The 25,574-nt window shown below is 41.9% G+C and overlaps 1 protein-coding gene across 2 annotated transcripts in view; it reads right to left on the bottom strand.

Moving 5' to 3' along the window:
* Window positions 1-25,574, bottom strand: part of CDH18 (cadherin 18) — a 601,306-nt gene that overhangs the window by 106,308 nt on the left and 469,424 nt on the right. For both annotated transcript variants that reach the window (XM_044293327.1, XM_044293328.1), the window contains exon 7: window positions 9,438-9,574. In XM_044293327.1, the coding sequence (XP_044149262.1) occupies window positions 9,438-9,574 (137 nt within the window). The remainder of the gene's footprint in view (window positions 1-9,437; window positions 9,575-25,574) is intronic.

Genomic DNA, 25,574 nt, shown 5'->3' with positions numbered 1-25,574 from the left:
GGATAAGTTCATCCGAGTCACCAGCCTCAGAAATCGCAGGTTAGCATCAGCTCAGATTAGAGACCAGGCCAATGCCACACAGAGTTCTAGCAGCAGACACAGCTCTAGAACAACTGTTAAAAGGAGACTGTGTGAATCAGGCCTTCATGGTAGAATATCTGCTAGGAAACCACTGCTAAGGACAGGCAACAAGCAGAAGAGACTTGTTTGGGCTAAAGAACACAAGGAATGGACATTAGACCAGTGGAAATCTGTGCTTTGGTCTGATGAGTCCAAATTTGAGATCTTTGGTTCCAACCACCGTGTATTTGTGCGATGCAGAAAAGGTGAACAGATGGACTCTACATGCCTGGTTCCCACCGTGAAGCATGGAGGAGGAGGTGTGATGGTGTGGGGGTGATTTGCTGGTGACACTGTTGGGAATTTATTCAAAATTGAAGGCATACTGAACCAGCATGGCTACCACAGCATCTTGCAGTGGCATGCTATTCTATCCGGTTTGCGTTTAGTTGGACCATCATTTATTTTTCAACAGGACAATGACCCCAAACACACCTCCAGGCTGTGTAAGGGCTATTTGACCATGAAGGAGAGTGATGGGGTGCTGCGCCAGATGACCTGGCATCCACAGTCACCGGATCTGAACCCAATTGAGATGATTTGGGGTGAGCTGGACCGCAGAGTGAAGGCAAAAGGGGCCAACAAGTGCTAAGCATCTCTGGGAACTCTTCAAGACTGTTGGAAGACCATTTCAGGTGACTACCTCTTGAAGCTCATCAAGAGAATGCCAAGAGATTGCAAAGCAGTAATCAAAGCAAAAGGTGGCTACTTTGAAGAACCTAGAATATGACCTATTTTCAGTTGTTTCACACTTTTTTGTTATGTATATAATTCCACATGTGTTAATTCATAGTTTTGCTGCCTTCAGTGTGATTCTACAATTTTCATAATTGGATTAGTAGAACTTCAGGTAACAGCACTCTACTAGTCAATTGCACAAAGATATAAGCAAACACTGAAAGAATAAATACTTGGTGGTCATACTTACTGCAAATGCAGCTAGAAGCTCCCTGGTGGTGAGATTGAACCATGCACAACCAGCCCATTTACCATGTGCTTTTAATTAGATAGCTTGTATAGCTGTATTCTACTCAGCCCATACTGCAGGCTCACAGCCTGGGAGAGGCATGCGTAGGATACAGCTTGGTACTACTTTGCCCAGATTGTAGGCTGTAAGCCCAGGAGAGGCATGTTAGAGTAGGACCCATCTGATTAGAAGCTACCTTGTCGACTGGTAGATGGGCCCGAAATATTTTTGATCAATTACAAACCGGATTCCAAAAAAGTTGGGACACTAAACAAATTGTGAATAAAAACTGAATGCAATGATGTGGAGATGGCAAATGTCAATATTTTATTTGTAATAGAACGTAGATGACAGATCAAACGTTTAATCCGAGTAAATGTATCATTTTAAAGGAAAAATATGTTGATTCAAATTTTCACGGTGTCAACAAATCCCCAAAAAGTTGGGACAAGTAGCAATAAGAGGCTGGAAAAACTAAATTTGAGCATAACGAAGAGCTGGAAGACCAATTAACACTAATTCGGTCAATTGGCAACATGATTGGGTATAAAAAGAGCTTCTCAGAGAGGCAGTGTCTCTCAGAAGCCAAGATGGGTAGAGGATCACCAATTCCCACAATGTTGCGTAGAAAGATAGCGGAGCAATATCAGAAAGGTGTTACCTAGCGAAAAATTGCAAAGACTTTGCATCTATCATCATCAACTGTGCATAACATCATCCGAAGATTCAGAGAATCTGGAACAATCTCTGTGCGTAAGGGTCAAGGCCGTAAAACCATACTGGATGCCCGTGATCTCCGGGCCCTTAAACGACACTGCACCACAAACAGGAATGCTACTGTAAAGGAAATCACAGAATGGGCTCAGGAATACTTCCAGAAACCATTGTCAGTGAACACAATCCACCGTGCCATCCGCCGTTGCCAGCTGAAACTCTACCGTGCAAAGAAGAAGCCATTTCTAAGCAAGATCCACAAGCTCAGGCGTTTTCACTGGGCCAGGGATCATTTAAAATGGAGTGTGGCAAAATGGAAGACTGTTCTGTGGTCAGACGAGTCACGATTCGAAGTTCTTTTTGGAAATCTGGGACGCCATGTCATCCGGACCAAAGAGGACAAGGACAACCCAAGTTGTTATCAACGCTCAGTTTAGAAGCCTGCATCTCTGATGGTATGGGGTTGCATGAATGCGTGTCGCATGGGCAGCTTGCATGTCTGGAAAGGCACTATCAATGCAGAAAAATATATTCAGGTTCTAGAACAACATATGCTCCAATCCAGACGTCATCTATTTCAGGGAAGACCCTGCATTTTTCAACAAGATAATGCCAGACCACATTCTGCATCAATCACAACATCATGGCTGCGTAGAGGAAGGATCCGGGTACTGAAATGGCCAGTCTGCTGTCCAGATCTTTCACCTATAGAGAACATTTGGCGCATCATAAAGAGGAAGGTGCAACAAAGAAGGCCCAAGACGATTGAACAGTTAGAGGCCTGTATTAGACAAGAATGGGAGAGCATTCCCATTTCTAAACTTGAGAAACTGATCTCCTCGGTCCCCAGACGTCTGTTGAGTGTTGTAAGAAGAAGGGGAGATGCCACACAGTGGTGAAAATGGCCTTGTCCCAGCTTTTTGGGGATTTGTTGACACCATGAAATTCTGATTCAACATATTTTGCCCTTAAAATGGTACATTTTCTCAGTTTAAAATTTTGTTCCGTGATTTATGTTCTATTCTGAATAAAATATTAGAAGTTGGCACCTCCACATCATTGCATTCAGTTTTATTCACGATTTGTATAGTGTCCCAACTTTTTTGGAATCCGGTTTGTATATTCGCAAAGAGCTTCTAGCTGCATTTGCAGTAAGTATGACCACCAAGTATTTATTCTTTCAGTGTTTGCTTATATCTTTGTTCAATTGACTAGCAGAGTGCTGTTACCTGTAGTTCTACTAATCCAATTGTGTTTCAGCCAAGGTAGCGTGCACCTGCATTCTCATATTCACTTATTATGGAGGTGCTGGTTCGTTTATTTTTCTTCCCCATCTACAATTTTCATAGTCATGAAAATAAAGAAAAATCTTTGAATGAGGAGGTGTGTCCAAACTTTTGGTCTGTACTGGACAGTTACAAGAAAAAGTATGTGAACCCTTGGATTTAATAACTGGTTGAACCTCCTTTGGCAGCAATAACTTCAACCAAACGTTTCCTGTAGTTGCAGATCAGACGTGCACAACGGTCAGGGGTAATTCTTGACCATTCCTCTTTACAGAACTGTTTCAGTTCAGCAATATTCTTGGGATGTCTGCCACAGCATCTCAATCGGGTTGAGGTCAGGACTCTGACTGGGCCACTCCAGAAGGCGGATTTTCTTCTGTTTAAGCAATTCTGTTGTTGATTTACTTCTATGCTTTGGGTCGTTGTCCTGTTGCATCATACATCTTCTGTTGAGCTTCAGCTGGTGGACAGATGGCCTTAAGTTATCCTGCAAAATGTCTTGATAAAGTTGGGAATTCATTTTTTCTTCAATGATAGCAATCCATCCAGGCCCTGACGCAGCAAAGCAGCCACAAACCATGATGCCCCCACCACCATACTTCACAGTTTGGATGAGGTTTTGATGTTGATGTGCTGTGTCTCTTTTTCTCCACATATAGTGTTGTGTGTTTCTTCCAAACAACTCCACTTTGTCTTCATCTGTCCACAGAATATTTTGCCAGTACTGCTGTGGAACATCCAGGTTTTCTTGTGCAAACTGTAAACGTGCAGCAATGGTTTTTTGGACAGCAGTGGCTTCCTCTGTGGTATCCTCCCATGAAATCCATTCTTGTTTAGTGTTTTACGTATCGTAGATTCGCCAACAGGGATGTTAGCATATGCCAGAGACTTTTGTAAGTCTTTAGCTGACACTCTAGGATTGTTCTTCACCTCATTGAGCAGTCTGCGCTGTGCTCTTGCAGTCATCTTTACAGGACGGCCACTCCTAGGGAGAGTAGCAGCAGTGCTGAACTTTCTCCATTTATAGACCATTTGACTGATGAACAGCAAGGCTTTTGGAGATACTTTTATAACCCTTTCCAGCTTTATGCAAGTCAACAATTCTTAATCGTAGGTCTTCTGAAAGCTCTTTTGTGCGAGGCATCATTCACATCAGGCAATGCTTCTTGTGAAAAGCAAACCCAGAACTGGTGTGTGTTTTTTATCGGGCAGGGCAGCTGTAACCAACACCTCCAATCTCATCTCATTGATTGGACTCCAGTTGGCTGACACCTCACTCTAATTAGCTCTTGGATATGTCATTAATCTAGGGGTTCACATACTTTTTCCACCTGCACTGTGAATGTTTACATGGTGTGTTCAATAAAAACATGGTTACATTTAATTCTTTGTGTTATTAGTTTAAGCAGACTGTGATTGTCTATTGTTGTGACTTAGATGAAGATCAGATCACATTTTATGACCAATTTGTGCAGAAATCAATATCATTCCAAAGGGTTCAAAAACTTTTTCTTGCAACTGTATATACAGTCCTGATCAAAAGTTTAAGACCTACTTGAAAAATGGCAAAAAATCATATTTAGCATGGCTGGATCTTAACAAGGTTCCAAGTAGAGCTTCAACATGCAACAAGAAGAAATGGGAGTGAGACAAAACATTTTTTGATCATTTAATTTAATGAAAACAACAAATAAACTGAAACAGGCTGTTTTTCAGTTGATCAAAAGTTTAGGACCAAATGACTTTAAAAGGACAAATCTGTGCAAAGATGTGGATTCATTGTCATTTTCTGTCAGGTAGTCCCACGTTGTGATGGCAAAGGCAAAAAAAACACCCTTTTTGAACGTGGTCGGGTTGTTGAACTGCATAAGCAGGGTCTCTCACAGTGTGCCATCGCTGCTGAGGTGGTACGCAGTAAGACAGTCATTTGCAATTTCTTAAATGATCCTGAGTGTTATGGAACAAAAAAGTCAAGTGGAAGACCCAAAAAAAGTCATCGGCACTGAGCCGGAGGATCCAATTGGCTGTCCGTCAAGACACTGGACGATCCTCAACCCAAATTAAGGCCCTTACTGGTGCTGACTGCAGCCCCATAACCATCAGACGGCATCTGAGACTGAAGGGCTTCAAAAACAAAAACGTCTTCAAAGACCTCGTCTCCTTGAACACCACAGAACTGCTCGTTTGTACTTTGCAAGAGAGCACCAAACATGGGACATTCCAAGGTGGAAGAAAGTTTTATTCTCTGATGAGAAAAAAATTAACCTTGATGGTCCTGATGGTTTCTAACGTTACTGGCATGACAAGCAGAGCCCACCTGAGATGTTTTCTACGTGCCACAGTGGAGGGAGCGCCATAATGGTCTGGGGTGCTTTTTCCTTCAGTGGAACAATGGAGCTTCAGGAAGTGCGGGGGCGTCAAACGTCTGCTGGCTATGTCCAGATGTTGCAGAGAGCATTCCTCATGACTGAGGGCCCTCGTCTGTGTGGTAACGACTGGGTTTTTCAGCAGGGCAACACTACAGTACACAATGCCTGCAGGACAAGGGACTTCTTCCAGTAGAATAACATCACCCTTTTGGCCCATCCCGCGTGTTCCCCCGATCTAAATCCAATTGAGAACCTCTGGGGATGGATGGCAAGGGAAGTTTACAAAAATGGACAACAGTTCCAGACAGTAGATGGCCTTTGTGCGTCCATCTTCATCACTTGGAGAAATGTTCCCACTCACCTCATGGAAACGCTTGCATCAAGCATGCCGAAACAATTTTTTTAAGTGATAAACAATAACGGTGGAGCTACTCATTACTGAGTTCATGTTTGGAAGTTGGATTTCTGTTTTGGGAGGGTTATATATTTTTTTTTGAGGTGTGGTCCTAAACTTTTGATCAGCTGAAAAACAGCCTGTTTCAGTTTATTTGTTGTGTTCATTAAATTGAATGCTTAATTTTTTTTTGTCTCACTCCCATTTCTTCTTGTTGCATGTTGAAGCTCTATTTTGAACCTTGTTAAGATCCAGCCATGCTAAATATGGTTTATTTTTCAAGTGGTCTTAAACTTTTGATCAGGACTGTATATCTAGATCTCTTTCTCTCTATCTATCTATCTATCTATCTATCTATCTATCTATCTAATGTGTAAACATATTTTATTTGTATTTTATGTGATAGACGAACACAAAGTAGCAAGTAATTGTGAAGTGTACTGTAAATAAAATATATGGTTTAAAAAAATAAAATAAAATCTGGTAAGTTTGGGGTACATTTGTATTAAGCCTTCCTGAGTCAAATTGTAGGACCAACTTTAGCTGCAATTACAGTTGCAAGGCTTTTGGGTGTGTCTCTACCAGCTTTGCACATCCAGAGGCTGAAATTTTTGCCCATTCTTCTTTGCAAAATAGCTCAAGCTCAGTCAGATTAATGAAGATCGTCTGTGAACAGCAATGTCTAAGTCTTGCCACAGATTTTCAATGTGATTTAGGTCTGGACTATTCTAACACATGAATAAGCTTTTATCTAAACCATTCCATTGTACCTCCACCCCAGTCTCAAGTCTTTTGCAGCCTCTACCAGGTTTTCCTCCAGGATTTCCCTTTAGTACTATCCATATTCCTATCATCTCTGACCATCTTCCCTGTCCCTGCTTAAGAAAAACATCCCCACAGCATGGTGCTGCCACCACCACCATGTTTCACGGGGGAGATGGTGTGTTTAGGGTGATGTGCAGTAATGTAGGTTAGTTTTCTGTTACATAGGGGGAGATTTATCAAATCGGGTATAAAGGAAGACTGGTTTAGTTGCCCACAGCAACCAATCATATTCCACCTTTTATTTTTTAGAACCCTTTTGGAAAATAGAAGGTCAAATCATATTGGTTGCTAGGGGATCCTAAGACACTTCACACTAGTTTAATAAATCTCTCCCACAGAGTTTTGCATTTAGGCCAAAGTTAAACTTTGGTCTCATCTGACCAGAGCACCATCTTCCACATGTTTTTTGTGTCCCCTACATGACTTGTGGCAAACTGCAAACTGGACTTCTTATGGCTTGCTTTAAAAATGACTTTTTTCTTGCCATCCTTCCATAAAGGCCAGATTTGTGGAGTACATGACTAATAGTCGTCCTGTGGACAGATTGTCCCACCTGAGCTGTAGAGTTACCATGGGCCTCATGGCTGCTTCTCTAACTAGTGCTCTCCTTGCCTGGACTGTCAGTTTAGGTTGATAGCCATGTCCTAGTAGGTTGGCGGTTGTGTCCTACTCCTTCCATTTTTGAATGATAGATTAAATATTGCTCAATTAAATGTTCATAGCGTGGAATCATTTTTTATAGCCTAACCCTACTTTACACTTTTTTTTTTTACTTTAACCCTGACCTGTCCGATGTGTTTCTTGACTTTCCTGATGCTATTGTATCACTAATGTTCTCTAAGGCCACCTTCCCATTTGCATTTTGACATTTTGTTTTTAAGATTCGGCATACTGATATGTAATCAAAACTGGACCATTTTGGTCAGGTTTTGTGGTCCTCTGCTGGATCTCAAAACCTAAAACCAAAACACATATGTGAAAGTAGCCTAACAAACCTTTGAGGCCTTCACAGAACAGTTGTAGTTAAGCTGAGATTACACATGTGAACTCTATTTACTAATTAGGTGACTACTGAAGGCAATTTGTCACACTGGATTATATTTAGGGGTATTAGAGTACAGGGGCGGAATACAAATGTGCAACACACTTTCCAGATCTTTAGTTATTACAAATTTTTAAAACTATGTATAATTTACTTTTCACTTCACACAAACTTACTACTTTGTGTTGCTCTGTCACATAAAATCCAAATAAAATACAAATAGGTTTGTGGGTGTAATGTGAAAAAAAATACTTTTTCAAGGCACTGTATACAGTGCATATAGTTGCTCATCTTTTTCTCCTGCTGCTTGAAGATTGCATTACATTTTTGGTGAAAGATTAACTTTAAAGCCTGCCACAGAGGATTTACAATGACAACCAGTGGGTTTTTTCATGAGAACCCTTACCTTGTCTAACTGCTTAAGTCATCTGAGGGGTTAAATGATTGGAATAACAGTTATTTCTGATCTTGGTCACTGCGTGTGGGTGTTAGTTGTATTACAGAGCTGGCACTCACTGATTAAGGCCTCATGCACACAACCGTGCTGTTTTTTGCGGTCTGCAAACCGCAATTTGTGCAACGGGCTGCCCATTGTATAAATGCCTATTCTTGTCCGCAAAACGGACAAGAATAGGACATGCTATATTTTTTTTGTGGGGCCACGGAATGGTGCAACGTATGCGGACAGCATACGGAGTGCTGTCCGCATGTTTTGAAGCCCCATTGAAGCGAATGGGTCTGCACCCGAGCCGCAAAGAAATGTGACTCGGATGCGGACCACAACAACGGTCGCGTGCATGAGGCCTAAGGAAAAGGTTCAGCTTCTGAGCCCACTCAATACACCCTTTCAGCCATTATGATATAAATGTACATGAAATGTTGGGAAGACAATTAACATGTTTTGTATTGCAGTTTTCACTTCTAAAGGGAAGTGTCTACTAATAACACCAGTAAAAAAAAAGTCACAAACAAAAATGCTGTGCATATTTCATTGTAGACTTTAAAGGGTTTGGCCGCTATCTATTTATTACTAGCTGCAAATATGATAGGAACATCACGTTCAATCTAATGATAGGCATTATTAAACCATGGGTGCCAATGTCTGAAGGTTTAATATGCCTGATTGTTGCTTACTTGCAGGCCTGCACAACTACTTACTGGTGCTGCGCTCAGTTTACTTACACTGGGGGCAGACTGCACATGTGCTATTTCTCCTGTCCATCTCCAGAGTAAGTGAATAGAGATTGCCGATGAACAGAAACCTCCATATTTTCATTAAAACCATTAAATTAAAACTGAAATCTACACTTAAGCCCTCATGCACGCGACTGTGGATATGGCCCGCATCCAATAAGCATTTTAATGAGTTCCCAACGTGTGCTGTCTGCATCCGCACTTCCACTCCATTGCCCAGCAAAAAATAAAAAATAAATAGAATATGTCCTATTCTTGTCTATTTTACGTATGGTTTAGCAAACCTCAAAATGTGGAACACATATGGCTAGCATCCTTGTCTTGCGGATCTGCAATTTGCTGATGGCAAAAATGGTTATGGCAGTGTGCATGAGGCCTAAATCCCATCTTGACTGTTTTGCGTTAAATCCATTTTCCACATGCATCATGTTTCTGTAGTTTAGATTTCAAAATAAATACAAATCAGTCACTCAATGACTAAACTGCTGCATTACTTCTATAATGATTACATACTTTGTATGCATACCTATCTCTGATGCTGATACTGTAATATTGTACCAGGGGATTTCCTCTCGATCCAGTCGTTTTGTTGTCCTAATTACACCATTTTTTGAATCAATTTCAAAAATCTTCTCTTCTTGTAAATTATTCTCCATGAAATACCTGTCAAAGTTAAACAAAGTAGTTCATACTTTGTGCACACGGGGAAAAAAAACAACAATTATGGTACATATGCTGTCAAGAAAGTTACAACTATGTATTCAGCTCTTTTAGTTATAAAAGCATATGAACAAATTTATATAATATTTCATGACTGCATATTTTATGTACAATTTAAGTTACCATGCTTGACAAAATACAAACTGAAATAATTTTCAATTTCCCATTACCCATCTTATATAAATTACCAACTTTATACATATGCCAAGTTATAAAGGTATATGTTTTTCATTCTTATGAAGAGGAGGAAAAGCTAAGCTGAAAAGAAATAAAGAAGTAAAAGAGGAAGGACGAGGGTAGAAGGCTATGGATGAGGGAGGAAGAGTATGGAAGGAGAATAAGATCAGTTCCAATCCAGCACTATTTATTTCCTCATTTAATAGAGATGATCAGATTTTCTAAAATTCCTATCAGGTCTGGTTCGGTTGAATTGGCCAATAGATTCAATTTGTTACGAATAATTTGTTGCAATTCAAATCAAAAGTGCCCTAATTGGTCTGAAAAGTATTGTATAACACTTTGAGTTTTCATAGAACTGCATTCGACCCCTTTCATGCTTTTCAACACCAAGAAAGTGTTGATAATGACAAAGTGACAACAACATATATGGCCATGGGTAAACAGATGCTAGCCAATGGTAACAGCCTGTTTAAAAACACACGGCACTATTTTATTTTTTTAATGCATTTTTTTTATTATTATTCTATAAATAACAGAAGATGCCTTCTTCCCTGTCTACATTACTATAAAATATCAGCTACCATTTTATGAGATGTGTCCCTAGGTGGATCCCCAACAATCTGGATTCATTGGAAACTGAAATTTTGTAATCAATTTACTAATCTCTAACATTTATGTATGTCTACAGGGTGGGCCATTTATATGGATACACCTTAATAAAATGGGAATGGTTGGTGATATTAACTTCCTGTTTGTGGCACATTAGTATATGTGAGGGAGGAAACTTTTCAAGATGGGTGGTGACCATAGCGGCCATTTTGAAGTCGACCATTTTGAATCCAACTTTTATTTTTTCAATAGGACGAGAGTCATGTGACACATCAAACTTATTGAGAATTTGACAAGAAAAACAATGGTGTTCTTGGTTTTAACGTAACTTTATTCTTTCATGAGTTATTTACAAGTTTCTCTTTGTTTACAGCCATTGACATTTTCGCCGAGGTTAACACGTGCGGAGCGAATAGAAATTGTGTTGATGTCTGGTGAACGCAGTAACCGGGTCATTGCAGCAGATTTCAATGCAAGACAGCCTATGAGACCACCCATCTCATATGCTACAGTTAGCAAACTACTTGCTAAGTTTTTTGAAACTGGTTTAGTGTTGAATTTGCCAAAATGGGGACGCATGAAATCTGTCACTAATGAAGAAACATCAGTGGCTGTCCTAGCTTCATTCAACAAGAGCCCACAGTGTAGCACTCGCCGCATGTCACTGGAGAGTGGCATTAGTCGAACATCCCTTCGGCGGATATTAGCTACTCACAAATGGCACCCTTACAAACTCCTGCTACTGCAGCATCTCAACGAGGATGACCTAGATCGGCGCACTGAATTTGCAGAATGGGCAAAATAAAAATTGGAACAGGACCCTCTGTTTACGCAGAAGATTTTGTTCAGTGATGAGGCAAACTTTTATGTGAATGGTGAAGTTAACAAACAAAACCACCGCTATTGGTCTGACACTAAACCACATTGGATAGATCCCTCCAAGACTGTTGGAACCCAAAAAATTGATGGTATGGTGTGGTATATAGGGTACAAAGATAGTGGGGCCATTCTTCATCAATAGAAACCTCAAGGCCACTGGATATGCAAAATTGCTACATGATGATGTGTTTCCCTCTTTATGTACTGAAGCTGGCACGTTCCCTGAGTTTTTCCAGCAAGATGGTGCACCACCACATTATGGGTGTCAGGTCCGAGCAATCCTAGATGAACAGTTTCCTGGAAAATGGATTGGTCATCGTGGGCCAGTTGAATGGCCCCCAAGGTCTCCCGATCTGACCCCCTTAGACTTTTATCTTTGGGGTCATCTGAAGGCAATTGTCTATGCTGTGAAGATACGAGATGTGCAGCACTTGAAACTACAGATACTGGAAGCCTGTGTTAGCATTTCTCCTGCGGTGTTGCTATCAGTGTGTGAAGAGTGGGAGAAGAGGGTTGCATTGACAATCCAACACAATGGGCAGCACATTGAACACATTTTATAAGTGTTCAGAAACTTGTAAATAACTCATGAAAGAATATATTTACGTTAAAACCAAGCACACCATTGTTTTTCTTGTGAAATTCCCAATAAGTTTGATGTGTCACATGACCCTCTTCCTGATAAATGGCCCACCCTATACAAGGTAGTACAATCTGTGTCGCCACACAGGGCGTCTCACCTGACATTGGTGAATAAATTGTTACTGGCCCAGATGGCCTGGGCATCTGGACCTTGCATTTCAATCCTTAACTTAATACTTGAAGCTATAGAAAATATCAGCAGAACAGTAACAGGCAACTGGAGTTACATTCCCAAGTTTATTCATTAGACAGTTTTATTCAGACAATTTTCAATGCTAAAGATGTAGAAGTCAAACCTGATGCATAATCCCACTACCTTATCTCACTAACTTATTTTAATTATGTGCAAAGCTTCTAAAGCTTAAAGGTGGTGTTGAGTTACACTGCTGGGATGGCACGCTGTCCAACTGATTTTGGTACTGGCTACCTCTGTATGTGTATGTGCATTTGCTGAGCACCGATAGTTACCTAGTCACCGCCATGGTCCTGGGCTCTGTGTTCAGGTGAGCACTGTACTCCCTGGCCGCCTCCATAATTGTTTGCGTCTAGACGCATTGTGGGGAAGATAACAGCAGTATCCAGCTGCCAGAGTCTCCCTTTTCACCACCGCAGTCTCAGGCTCTGTCCTTGCAGGCCCTGTCCTCCCGAGATTACACCACCGCGGTTTCCTTCCAGCCCCAAGCTCAGCATACCTTCCAGCCTGTTCCCTTTGTTTAAGGACCAGAACATGTAACTTCCTGTGATTTAAAGGTTAAGCACATGTGACCGGTGCTGACCTTCTGACAAATCCCAGCCTTTCTGACCTATATAAGTGGCCCAGCCATCTACCCAGATGCCTGAGGTCCTTGTATCCTGCTTTAGGTTGATTTTGTACGTGCTTGTGTTCCTGAACTCCTGACCCGTGCTTGTCTTCTGAATTCTGCTAGATGTTTGATCATTGCATGTCCTGTCTTGACAATCTTGTTGCTGACCCGGATTGCCTGACCTCTACCTGTGCGGTCTGCCCTGATCCATTGCTTGAACGACTTTGCCACTGCCTCATCCTTAGGTACTGTACTGTTGCTCCAGGTTACAACTCTGGTACCTTGTACGGGTACCCCTTGGTCTGCTTGGGCCAGCTACTTTGTGTGCCAACCTAACTCAAGAGGTAGCGACCTGGTGTTCTAATGTAAATCAATGGCAGACATTTCCAATGTGCAAGTAAATATCTGAATACACCTCATGGTATACAATTAAATCTGTTCATAGAAAAAAAAAAGGCAAATTAAACCTTCATTTCACCCTCTTTAAAAAAATGTATATGTTATGAATCTACATTGTTTTATATTTTACATTAACACTGCATATTTTCCCTTACTTGAAATACTTGGAAAGAAACAGTAACTAAAGTTGAAAAATACATTTTCATGATCTAGTTAATGATATTATTGTACAGTGTGTGGCATGTACATCATGCATATACAATGGTTGAGAAACTCTGTACTTGCATTTCATTATTTTATTTTAAATCTCAAAATAAAGATTAACACTTTTAACATGTATTCATTATGAATGACACCATCATTCAGATTGTGCTGCATATACTGTATATCACTCAAATGTGGATAAACAATGAAAATAATTTAAGAGAAACCTTTCCTCAGAGAAAAAGGCTAATAATCACTTCAGGACAATGTATATCAAACTCTTAATAGGGTAATTAGTAGTGCTGAGCGAACTCAAACTGTAAAGTTTGGGTCCATACCGAACTTTAAGATTTTTGGTACCCGGACCCAAACTTTGCCGGAAAAGTTTGGGTTTGAGTTCGGTGTTTGGGCATTTGATAAAGCTTGTTGAAAGGCTGCAGGGCAGCCAATCAACAAACTTTTAAGCTGTGTGCCCTTAGAAGCCATCACAGTCATGCCTACTAATGGCATGGCTGTAATTGGCCGGTGCATCTTATAAGCTGGATCAGGTGTAGCACTGCACATCAGCTCTCAGTAGTGAAGGGACAGAAAGCAGGCAACTGAAGTGAGGGACAGTGTTAGTGCAATTTTTTGTGGGTGCAATGCACCATCTTTGCACCCCTGACACAGAAAGATAATCACAAATCTGGCTATTAATTCTGTGGGTAACCTACAGCAATTTTTTTGTGGGTGCAATAAACCATCTTTGCACCCCTGACAGAAAGATAATCATAAATCTGGCTGTTAATTTTGTGGGTAACCTACAGCAAAATTTTTGCGGGTGCAATGCAACATTGTATTTTGTACCCCTGACACAAAAATATAATAGTTAATCCGTCTGTTAGTTAGGTGCACATCATAGTCATTTATTGCCTGGGCTTAGGATAATCTTCGGGTTGTTGTATATCATACAATCAAGACTTTGATTGTTTATCATCTATGCCCCTAATATAGTGAGGTTACATTCCAGTATATTCTTATGGGCGTAGGACAAACTAAAAGCAGAGACCTAACATCGTTTCTTCCACTTATGTATGGTACTGCCCCCTTCAGTCCGCGGTACCTTCTATGCCCAAATTTTATGTTCCATATCTGAGACGGAGAGCTGCTATCAACAGACTGGATGGGTGATGCGGTCCAACCACCAGAAGGGGCGTATAGCGCTCCACGGACCAGCACCCATTAAGTGACGTCTATCCCATTAGCTGGAAGTTGTCGCCTCCGCGTGCGTTCCAAGGTGGAACACATGTACTTGATCATTGCTGTTTTCCACCTGGTGTCAGCGGAAGTGACATCACTAATTGGGCGACGTAGGGCGAGTTAGGAGGGATATTTAAATGGGGTGAGGAGGATAAACAGAATATCGGACCTGAGGAGGAGCCGATATGGAGGACTGGATACCGCAAATATCGACTGTGAGTAAGATATGGGCGCTTTTGCCTTACTCTGAGGAAGGCTGTGTTTACTGAATATGCCTCTTGTACAATACAGGTGATATAATGCGGCAATTTGCCTTCCATCATTCTACTTGATTCTGACCATCGAGCAGTCATTATGAGATAGCTTTGTATTCCTTGGGGACTTCTAGGTGGCGGCTTTTGTCTGAATATATATACCGCTGGTATCAGCATGTATGTTTCTTTCCCACAGCTGTGAGTTTCAACCTCACGATTTGGTCTGCCGGTTGATTTGCTGGGCAGTGTAACTGTGTGCTATTCCACCACTATAGTCACCTTGTGTGGCCATTACAACTGTTTATTGCATTTTATTCAATCGGATACCTGACACTCTGCTGACATAGTGAGTTATTTCTGTGATCAGGGTGTTTATTGGTGGTGGCCACTTTTAAGAATGTAGATCACGGCTATCAGTGCAAATTTGTATATATTTTTCTTCCACAGAGGCTTCCCCTGAATACATGACCGTATGGAAGCAACTATCTTCTTACTCTGGGGTCGTTGGACTAGACGGGCTCCCTCCTCTTCTAAGTATCATTTGCTGGTCCAATCATGAAATTATCAAACACTTAATAACACCGATGTATCAGTATTGGTGATCTACACCCGTTTTACGGAGTCCACATTATATCATGGGTCTCCATTATCTTTAATATTGATTTCATTATTTGTCCTTATTTACCCCCTGATGATCCCACACCGTGGAGGAAACGCGTTGGGGTTTTCCATCATAATTATTGTATTTATCGCATAAGGGTGTGTTTTTAGACTTTTTGGTGTACTTTGTACCTCTTGATAAGTGTTAGTATCATTAGGGCTGTATACAAAGTTCATCCCTCCGGTTGTATGTCTGTATGTTTATTCGGTAGTCTACCACTAGGCTAGTACCTTATCCGCTGTCACTAATCTAGGGTGCAGTAGGAGGTGGTAGCCGAGTTTCGAGGACAGGGAGTCCCCACCATCAGGGGCCATCCCTGGGCTAAGGTGAAGGTTAGTGTGTGAGTCTAGGGAGAGTCTCTCCACCCATCATTGGTCAGCCTAGTTACTGGTAGCTCTACTATAGTGGTTGAGTTGTATATGTCATTTATGTAAGGTCTTTATTAAAATAATTTTCTTGTAAGGGTTATTACTATTGCTGGAATTAGTGCTTCTCTACTGTTTGACCCATTATAATTTTGTATCTCTACCTGCTGGAATTAGTTCCTAGACCACACATAGAATCAAGATCATGCGAGTGAAGTGTGCAGTTTAAAGGAAGAGGTGGTGGTCACACAGCACAGGCCACAAAGCAAAAGAGGGAGCAGTGTGCAAAAGCAGAGTGCCCAACCCGTAGACAGTACGCCTGCTACTGCCCACCGCACCCAGGGACTGAGCACACCAAAGCCAGCTCCAAGGAGTTCCCTGGCATGGCAGTTCTTCAGACAATGTGCTGATGACAGCCACAAAATGCGAGTGGCTTGCACTCTGTGCAATTAGAGCCTGAAGCGAGGCATAAATGTTCTAAACCTGAGCGCCACCTGCATGACCAGGCATCTAAATGCAAAGCACGAGCTGCAGTGGAGTAAACACCTCAAAAACCATGGAAGATCTCAGGCTCCTCCTGGTCCCTCTTCTGCTGCAGTCTCGGCATCTTCCTCTACCTCTGGAGTGACAGTGGCACCTGCCACCCCACAAACAGAGGATGTGGCGCAACGCCACCACGTCCGCCACCGTCACCAAGCATCTCCACAATGTCCCATGGAAGCGTACAGCTGTCCATCTCCCAAACACTGGAGAGTAAGAGGAATTACCCCCCTACCCACCTGCAATCCATGGCCCTGAATGCCAGCATTTCAAAATTCCTAGCCTTTGAAATGCTGTCATTCCGTCTGGTGGAGACGGAGACATTAAAAAACTTTTGGCGGTGTCTGTCTCACAGTACGTGGTTCCCAGCTTCCACTACTTTTCCAGGAGAGCCATCCATGCCCTGCAAAATCAAGTGGTGGAAAAAATTAGGTGTGCACTGCGCAACGCAATCAGTGGCAAGGTCCACATAACCACCGCTACGTGTACCAGTAATCACGGGCAAGTACGTTATAGCTCCCTAACTGCACACTGGGTAAATGCAGTGGTGGCTGGGCCTGAGGTGGATAGCAGTTTGGCGCATGTTCTTCCACCGAGGATTGCAGGACATTTCTCTTTGCTTCCTGTTGCCTCCTCCTTCTACTCCACTTCCTCCTCTACCACCTCCTCATCTGGTCGGTGTAACACCTTCACCACCAACTTCAGCACAGCCAGGGGGAAATGACAGCAGGCTGTTTTGGGGGAAAACCCCTCACCACACAGGAGCTGTGGAAAACATGGAACAACTGACCAATGAGTAATTGGTGCCACTGAGCCTCAAGCCAGGCCTGGTGGTGTGCGATAATGGGCAAAATCTCATAGCAGCTCTGGGCCTAGCCGGTTTGATGCATATCCCTTGCCTGGCGCATGTGCTGAATTTGGTGGTGCAGAGGTTCCTTTAAAATTACCCCGATATGTTAGAGCTGCTGCAGAAAGTGTGGTCCGTCTGTGGGCGCTTTTGGCGTTCTCACCCTGCTGCTGCTCGCCTGTCTGCGCTGCAACGTAACTTCGGCCTTCCCGCTAACCGCCTCATATGCAATGTGAGCGATAATGGATGAGGATGTGGCACAGGAGGAAGAGGGACCATTTCCACGGTTATCAGGCCAGTCATTCACAAGTGGCTCGGAGGGTGGGTACCTGCATTAACAGAGACCAGGTATACAATTGTCCAGCCACGGCACAGTTTTGGAGGTATGAGGAGGAGGGGGATGATTAGGAGGAGGAACCGTGTTCACAGCAGGGTAGCACCTAAAGCAGCTCATGGGCATCACTGGGCTTGGCTGCGGGGATACAGAGGACACAGATGATACACCTTCCTCAGAGGACAGCTTTTCGTTGCCTACGGGCAGCCTGGCACACATGAGCGACTGCATGCTGCAATGCCTGCGCAATGACCGCCGAGTTGCCAACATTCTAACCAGTGATGATTACTGGGTGGCCACCCCGCTGGATCCTCGCTATAAGGAAAATGTGCTGTCCTTAATTTCGTCACTGGAGCATGATTGGAAGATGTGCGATTACAATCGCACGCTGGTAGACACGCTGATGATGGCATTCCCACCTAACACCGGGGGCTCAGTGGAAGGCAGAGTAGGAGGAAGAAGTTGCCAACGCAGCTGGGGCACCGCCAGCACCTCAGAAGGGAGGGATGTGGAAAAGCTTTGTCAGCATGCCACATCAACCAGCACCACCAGCTGATATGGAACATCTTAGCAGGAGGCAGTATTTCAGCAACATGGTGGAACAGTACGTGTGCACATGCCTACACATACTGACTGATGGGTCTGTCCCATTTAACTTCTGGGTCTCCAAATTGGGCACATGGCCTGAGCTTGCCCTTTACTCCTTGGAGGTGCTGGCATGCCCTGCGACCAGTGTATAGTCCATAGCCAATGTGGACAAGCTCAGCTCATGTTCATTAAAATGAAACAGGCATGGATCCCACAGGACTTGTCCATACCTTGTGCAGAATAGACAGGCCGCATCCAGCCATTGTTATAATCCAGCACACTTTCTCTTTGTTTTCTTTATTATATTTCCCAATGTTTTGGGGTCTTCCCAAATTTATAAAAATATAAAAAAATACAAAAAATTGTGTTGGCTACCTCTCCTCCTCCACCACCTCTTCCACCTACGCCGCCTCTTCAACCTCCTACTCCACTTTGAACTCCGCCTCCTAGTTCAAGATCATATTTTTTTATTTTAATTCATTTCCCTATCCAAATTTGTTTGCAGGGCAATTCTCCTGCTCTTATCCCTATTTTGCTTCCTTTTGCAACCCTCTAGCCCTTTCTATGACTTTTTTAGAGCCATTTTAGTGCTTCAAAGTTCGGGCCCATTGACTTCAATGGGGTTCGGGGTCAAGTTCAAGGTAAGTTCGGGTCCAACACTCAAACATTGCGGTCAAGTTCGGCCAAACCCAGCGAACCCGAACTTCCAGGTCTTCACTCAACCCTAGTTATATGCGGTAAAATCTTTATTGACATATCTTGATGAACTTTGTGACTCTTACGGGCTCAAAGCTATCTTAACGCTTTATCTTCTCATTGTCTGCAGCTACTAGAGGCCAATGTACTCATTGGCCCACAAGCAAGAAGCAGGGAGGAATCATGTGTTCAGATGGAAAAAAAAATGATGAATATTCGTCATTACGAATTTATAGCACTATATCATATAGTGCTATATATTAGTTTTTGACCCACGCCTGTATTGAGCGCGTAATATTTGCATATTACGCAATCATTACTATACCGATTTTCACGTAAAAAAAAAGAATGTAGAATATAACGAATATACAATATACATATATATGACAAAATAGTCTACAAAATATTTGTGAAATATCACATATTCAAATATGACCCCTGCCGCTCATCACTAACATTAAAGTGTGTGTATAAACAGAGGCAAGAATCTGCAGCACGAAGACATGGAGGTTACCTCTGAGTCTGAAACCATGCCTTAGAGTTAGGAGTCACAGCATTCCTCCTGCTCCTTCTCCTTGCAGTTCCAGAAAACTCTTTAAGTTGCTTGCTCTCAGTCTTCACTGGCCCCTCCCATAGGGTTGCCTTTTTTGTTTCAAGAGGAGGCAGCAAAACCCCAACATGCACTATGGAAGATAATCACGAGAGTCTCTCTGTTGATGACTTTTTTGACAACAGTGTTTGGACTACCATGAGGAGGAGGAGGAGGTTCAAGAGGAGATGGGTAACCACATGCATAGCTGTGTTGGTGGTAGTGGTGATGGCACTTTTAACCAAGGAGGTGCTCGTATGGGCAGTGGTAGTGATGGTGGCACTCTGGACAAATACAGTGCAGGGAATTGGTAGAGGGACCATGGAGCTTACTATGACATCACAGTTTCAGAAAAATAGTGGGGAGTGTGGGGACGATGATTGCTGGTGGTGTAGTTGCTGCCGTACATTTTAGTTGTGGTAATGGTGGTGCAGGTCTGCACCTTTAGTAAAATTCATACCTATAATGTTGGATTTGCACTTATGGTATTTGTTCAGTTATTTTCATCACTTTTTGTGAGCCAAATTCAGGAACCAAGCCTATTCTCAGATTAGGTATCATGAGTAGATCTGCACCTGTTTTGTGGTTGTGACCTGTAACTGCTTTGGATTGACAATAACTGATGAGAATAACTGACCAAATAAGTGAAGTGTGAACTAAGTCTAATAGTGATGCATAGTCATTCTAATAGGAGTGATTGATATGCATGTGTTTGCACTGCCACAACATGGATTAAAAGAACATTTTGTTTTGATTCACTACTTTATTGGCGCTACCACCATGTACTTATTTTGTTCCACTAAAGAGTTATTGGGACATAGCTCCTGCAGGGGCATGCAACTTTGTTTTGCTATATAGAAGGCTGCTTTAAGGTTTTCTTTTGAGTTAGCTAGGGGTTACCTGGAAGCTTTGGTGGCCTGCACAATGATGTGCATGTCCATATACTGGCTACGTATGCTGATGCAAAGCACAGTGATATACACCCAGATACATTCTCCCTAAAGTTTAACAGCAGGACGGGATATACCTGATTTAATTTGCTTTGTGACAAATGAATTCGGAACTAATTGAATTCCTTTAAGAAATCTGGCAATGCGACTGAATCAAATGTTTGAAGACCAATCTCATCTCTAATAAACATGATTGAGATTTTTTTCATTTACTGTGCTAGGCTGAGGCAAATCAACAAATTAAATCCTATCACCTCAACACCCAGGTTCAGTCCCATCTGGACTTTAGCCTTTCTCTGGCTCATACCATATTTCCTGAACCCATGAACTTCTAGGTACTGTACGTATACTGGAACACTTGCCTGAATTGGCTTGGGATGCTCTCTCTGTTATCTTTAGCCCTGCCTCCACTGTCATCTTTGTAGGGGGTTTTAGTGCTGCTGGGCCATTGTGACAGCCATATGGACCAAACATTGTCCACCACCAATGTACAAAACATCACTTTAAAATTAACGAGGCATGGATCCATGAGGATTTTCACACTTAACCGGCTGAGGTAAGATTTGCCCTTGCTGATGGTGCCCCATTATGCCACTGTTACTGTCTGCTTACCCACCATCATGTTATGTAATGTTATGTACCATATGACTGCTGCTACTGCCATCATGCCACTAATACTGTCAGCCTGCCTACCATCACGTTCTATACCGAATTACTGCATCCAGCATCATGCCACCACCGCTAACTGCCTGCCTTCCATCATGTACTATATGACTGCGGCTGCCACCACTGCAGCTGTTATTCCTTGCTGCTTAGCCCTACTGTCACTTTCATTACCCCTACTGCCAATAAAATAACTTCTACATAGTCACCACTACTACTACTACACCTTAACAGCCACACACACATATACTGCTATTTTTTTTCATACTGTGCTGCTACTGCTGCTGCTACTATTGTTGCCACATGCCTCTATTACCCTACCCTTTCCATATCCACACTGTGCTGCTCCCAACTAATAGAGAGACTTTTTCCAGGCTAGTTCAGAATAAGCCACTTTTAATTCTGGCAATTAATTGTTGTGAATGTCTAAATATAGACAGGCATTCTGTCCCTGTTAAGACATAATTTTTAGATTCCTGTGCAGAATGAGCCATTCTTTCTTCTAACATTAACATGTATAAACATAATCAGGGATCTGTTCGTGTTGAGGCATAATTTTTGGATGGATGCTTGCTTCCAACAAACCAGTGTAATTTTAAACACAATGTTTGTTAACACTGTCAAACAATAGTTTTACTCATAGCTATACTGTATGTGCCAGTGTCCCTGACATTGACAAAACTTCATAAAATATTAATTTCTAAATAAATCTGATTCCTAAGAGACTAGAGGGTGTTATATACCGATTTCCAGGGCAAGTGGATCAACTTTCATTCATGCAAATTTGATTCGGACACAAATCAAATTTTGTCAAAAGTTCGACACAAATTGTAATGCAAAGCATCAGATGTAAGTATCCTCACAATATGTAAAACCAACAAAAAAGACAATAGAATTGAAGATCTAAAAAAACTAATTTTGCATACTGATCAATGTCCTTTTTTTTTTTTTTTAAATATGGAATGAATGGACAGAGGGAGGGAGGAATGAAAGCAGGAGGATGAATATGGCTTATTTATTACATTTTTATAGCAAAATTTTTGCACCAGAAGAAGCTATTTCAGTTTGTTATTATCTCTTCACTATAAGTTTTGTATGCATCACTATCCCTGCATCACTTTCTATGGCAGTTACTTTTTTATTTGAATAGTGATAAAACTAAATTAGACAAAATGCAATTTGTTTACTCAAATACAATAGTTTTTTGTAACTTTCATTTTTCTAAATGTTACTTTTAAGTAAAACCAAGTTTACAATATCACACAGTAACATTTTTGAAAAATTGCAGTGCTTAAACAAATCATCATTTATTGAATAGATTTTGCCATTGAACTGACTAATGGACTAAATGGCTTGTGCAATACGCCCTCGGTTCTTAGAAAAAGAATATATAAAACCTTGAGAAGACGCAGAGTAGGAAAAGAAATACACACAAAAGCAAAATGTGAAATGATTGAAGATTAAACACAATGCTCATATTTGCTACAATTTACAACTTATTTGATTTACCTTGAAAACATAATGACAAGCAAGATAAGACATGAAAAAAATAAAATAAAAAAATAAACAATCATCATGCCTCGATCTTAGAAAAAGTTATATTTTTACCGATTGAGTGGTTTTGTTATTTTATCACTATTTTTTTATTTATTTTTTGAAATGTATGAATGTAGATGCATGTACAGTCAGGTCTATAAATATTGTGGCATCAACACAATTATAACATTTTTGGCTCTGTACACCACCACAATGGATTTTAAATGAAACAAGATGTGCTTTAACTGCAGATTGTCAGCTTTAATTGAGGGTATTTACATCCAAATCAGGTGAACGGTGTAAAAATTAGAACAGTTTGCATATGTTCCTCCCACTTATTAAAGGACCAAAAGTAATGGGACATAATAATAATCATAAATCAAACTTTCACTTTTTAATACTTGGTTGCAAATCCTTTGCAGTCAATTGCAGCCTGAAGTCTGGAACGCATAGAGATCACCAGACGCTGGGTTTCATCCCTGGTGATGCTCTGCCAGGCCACTACTGCAACTGCTTTCAGTTCCTGCTTGTTCTTGGGGGATTTTCCCTTCAGTTTTGTCTTCAGTAAGTGAAATGCATGATCAATCGGATTCAGGTCAGGAGATTGACTTGTCCATTGCGTAACAATCCACTTCTTTCCCTTAAAAAAACTCTTTGGTTGCTTTTGCATTATGCTTTGGGTCATTGTCCATCTGCACTGTGAAGCGCCGTCCAATAAGTTCTGAAGCATTTGTCTGAATATCTTTACCAGGGAAATAATTATTTGGTCATCCACTACAGTTGTTTTCTGTGGTCTTCCGGGTATTTTTGTGTTGCTGAGCTCACCGGTGCATGCCTTCTTTTTAAGAATGTTCCAAACAGTTGTTTTTGCCACGCCTAATGTTTTTGCTATCTCTCTGATGGGTTTGTTTTGTTTCTTCAGCCTAATGATGGCTTGCTTCACTGATAGTGACAGCTCTTTGGATCTCATCTTGAGGGTTGACAGCAACAGATTCCAAATGCAAATAGCACACTTGAAATGAACTCTGGTGGGCGTAGCCTGACCAAGCTTGATGGCGGTTGCTTGAGAGCTCCCGCCACTAGATTCTAACTCAGCCTTATAACAGCGTTACCCGAAATACAGGGATGAAGATTCAGTCCAAGGAACTGACTAGAGTCAATTCGGAGCAGAAGAGGGACTCACCGCTCCAAACTGACATGGAGAAGTATCTCCAGAAATCAGCTCCCCAGACCCCCGCGCGAGCACCAAAGATGGCGCTGAAGCGGCAAGGAGTGGGAGACTCATATGAAGCCTCGAGTCCCGAAACATGAGCGGGTCGCAGGCAGAGGCTGAGCGAGTGGCCACTATAAAGGCGGATGTCCGCCATATTGGGGACAGAGTTGAGTCCTTAGAGCAAGTACAAGATGCCATGCTCTCTTTTAATACGGCGATCAAGAGCTCATTAGGCTCCCACACTAGAGCCATGGACAGCCTTTTGTTGCAAATCGAGTATCAAGAGAATAGAAGTTGCCGTCCTAACATCAGGATAAGGGGCCTACCTGAGGCTGATGACAAGGAAGATTTGATGAAAATGATGGACACACTGTTCACCTCTCTGTTGGGCCAAGAAATAGCTCATAGTGTCACGGTTGAAAGGGTCCATCGCGCACTGAGACCCAAACCTAGTACATCAGAGAACCCCAGAGATGTAATTTGTGGTATATTGAGCTACAGGGACACTGAGGAACTTTTGCAAAAAGTGAGGGAGCTGAAGGAAGTAACCTTACAATGCAGAAGTATTCAAATATTTCAAGATTTGGCAGCATCTACTCTTCAAAAGAGGAGACTGTTGAAACCACTAATGGATCTCCTACATACCTCAAAGTTTCTATACCGGTGGTTGTTCCTATTTGGACCATTTTATGGTGAGAGCACCTGCAGACCTAGTCCCCTTCTGGGAAAAAATGGACCTAACCCCTGTGGGGATCCCCTCCTGGTTGCCGATTCCTTCAGAAGAAGAACTGCCGCCTCTGCCGACGATCTCTCCATGGGTAAAGCCGAAGCAACAGAGGAGCAGGCGGATCAGGAAAGCTGCCAGCAGAGATATGGATATCTGAACCCCTAGTAGTTAGCCGCTGCACGCGATCATATCTATAGAAAGAGTTGTTTCTCTTTCTTTAACGCTCATCAGAGAAGTATAATCAACACTGTTTAGCCTCTCTTAACATTACCCTCTAGCACCTGTTTCTCTTAAGATGTATGACAAATGATATGTATCAGCGCCCTATAGTGCCTTATTCCATTAAGTGGTTGGTAGCTGCATTACAGTGTTGAGGATGTATGTAATAGTAGGTAATACCTCCTCTGGGGTTTAAATCTAACCTGTCGGGTACATCAAAAGCATCTAGGCCGATCAGGATATGTTTATGATACCAGTTTATCCCCCCCCCCCAAGGTACAGAGTCCTACCTAGGAGTCTGGCTCATATATATTATTGCTTAAGTTTTGCATTGTTTGTTTTTTTGTCTTTTGAGGTATTTCACATTTTATACTCCATTCCTTGGTCCTAATAAGTATATGCGGGGTGAATTTTTCTGTGAAAAGCATGAATGGCACAGTTAGTACTCAATATCGCAACATTTAATGTTCATGGCTGTAAGGGTCCAGTGAAACGGAGCTGGATTTTCCGGTCTATCAAGGCAGCATCAGTAGATATTATTATGCTGCAGGAAAAACATTTCACTGCCGATCATATTCCCAATTTAAGCAACTCCGCATTCCACTATTGGTTCCATTCATGATCTGATAAAAGTGCATCCAAAGAGGTTAGCATTGGGTTGCGGAAACATGTCCCTTTTACTTTGCATTCTCAATTGATTGTTCCAGAGGGGCGTTACTTGTTAGTGAACTGTGAATTAGGTCATACTAAATTTACACTATGCGACTTATATGCCATCAACGTTAAGACGGTTGAGTGGTTATTAG

Source organism: Bufo gargarizans, chromosome 5, assembly GCF_014858855.1.
Source record: "Bufo gargarizans isolate SCDJY-AF-19 chromosome 5, ASM1485885v1, whole genome shotgun sequence".
In the NCBI taxonomy this organism is placed as follows: Eukaryota; Metazoa; Chordata; class Amphibia; order Anura; family Bufonidae; genus Bufo; species Bufo gargarizans.
This window is presented reverse-complemented; position numbering and strand designations above follow the sequence as displayed.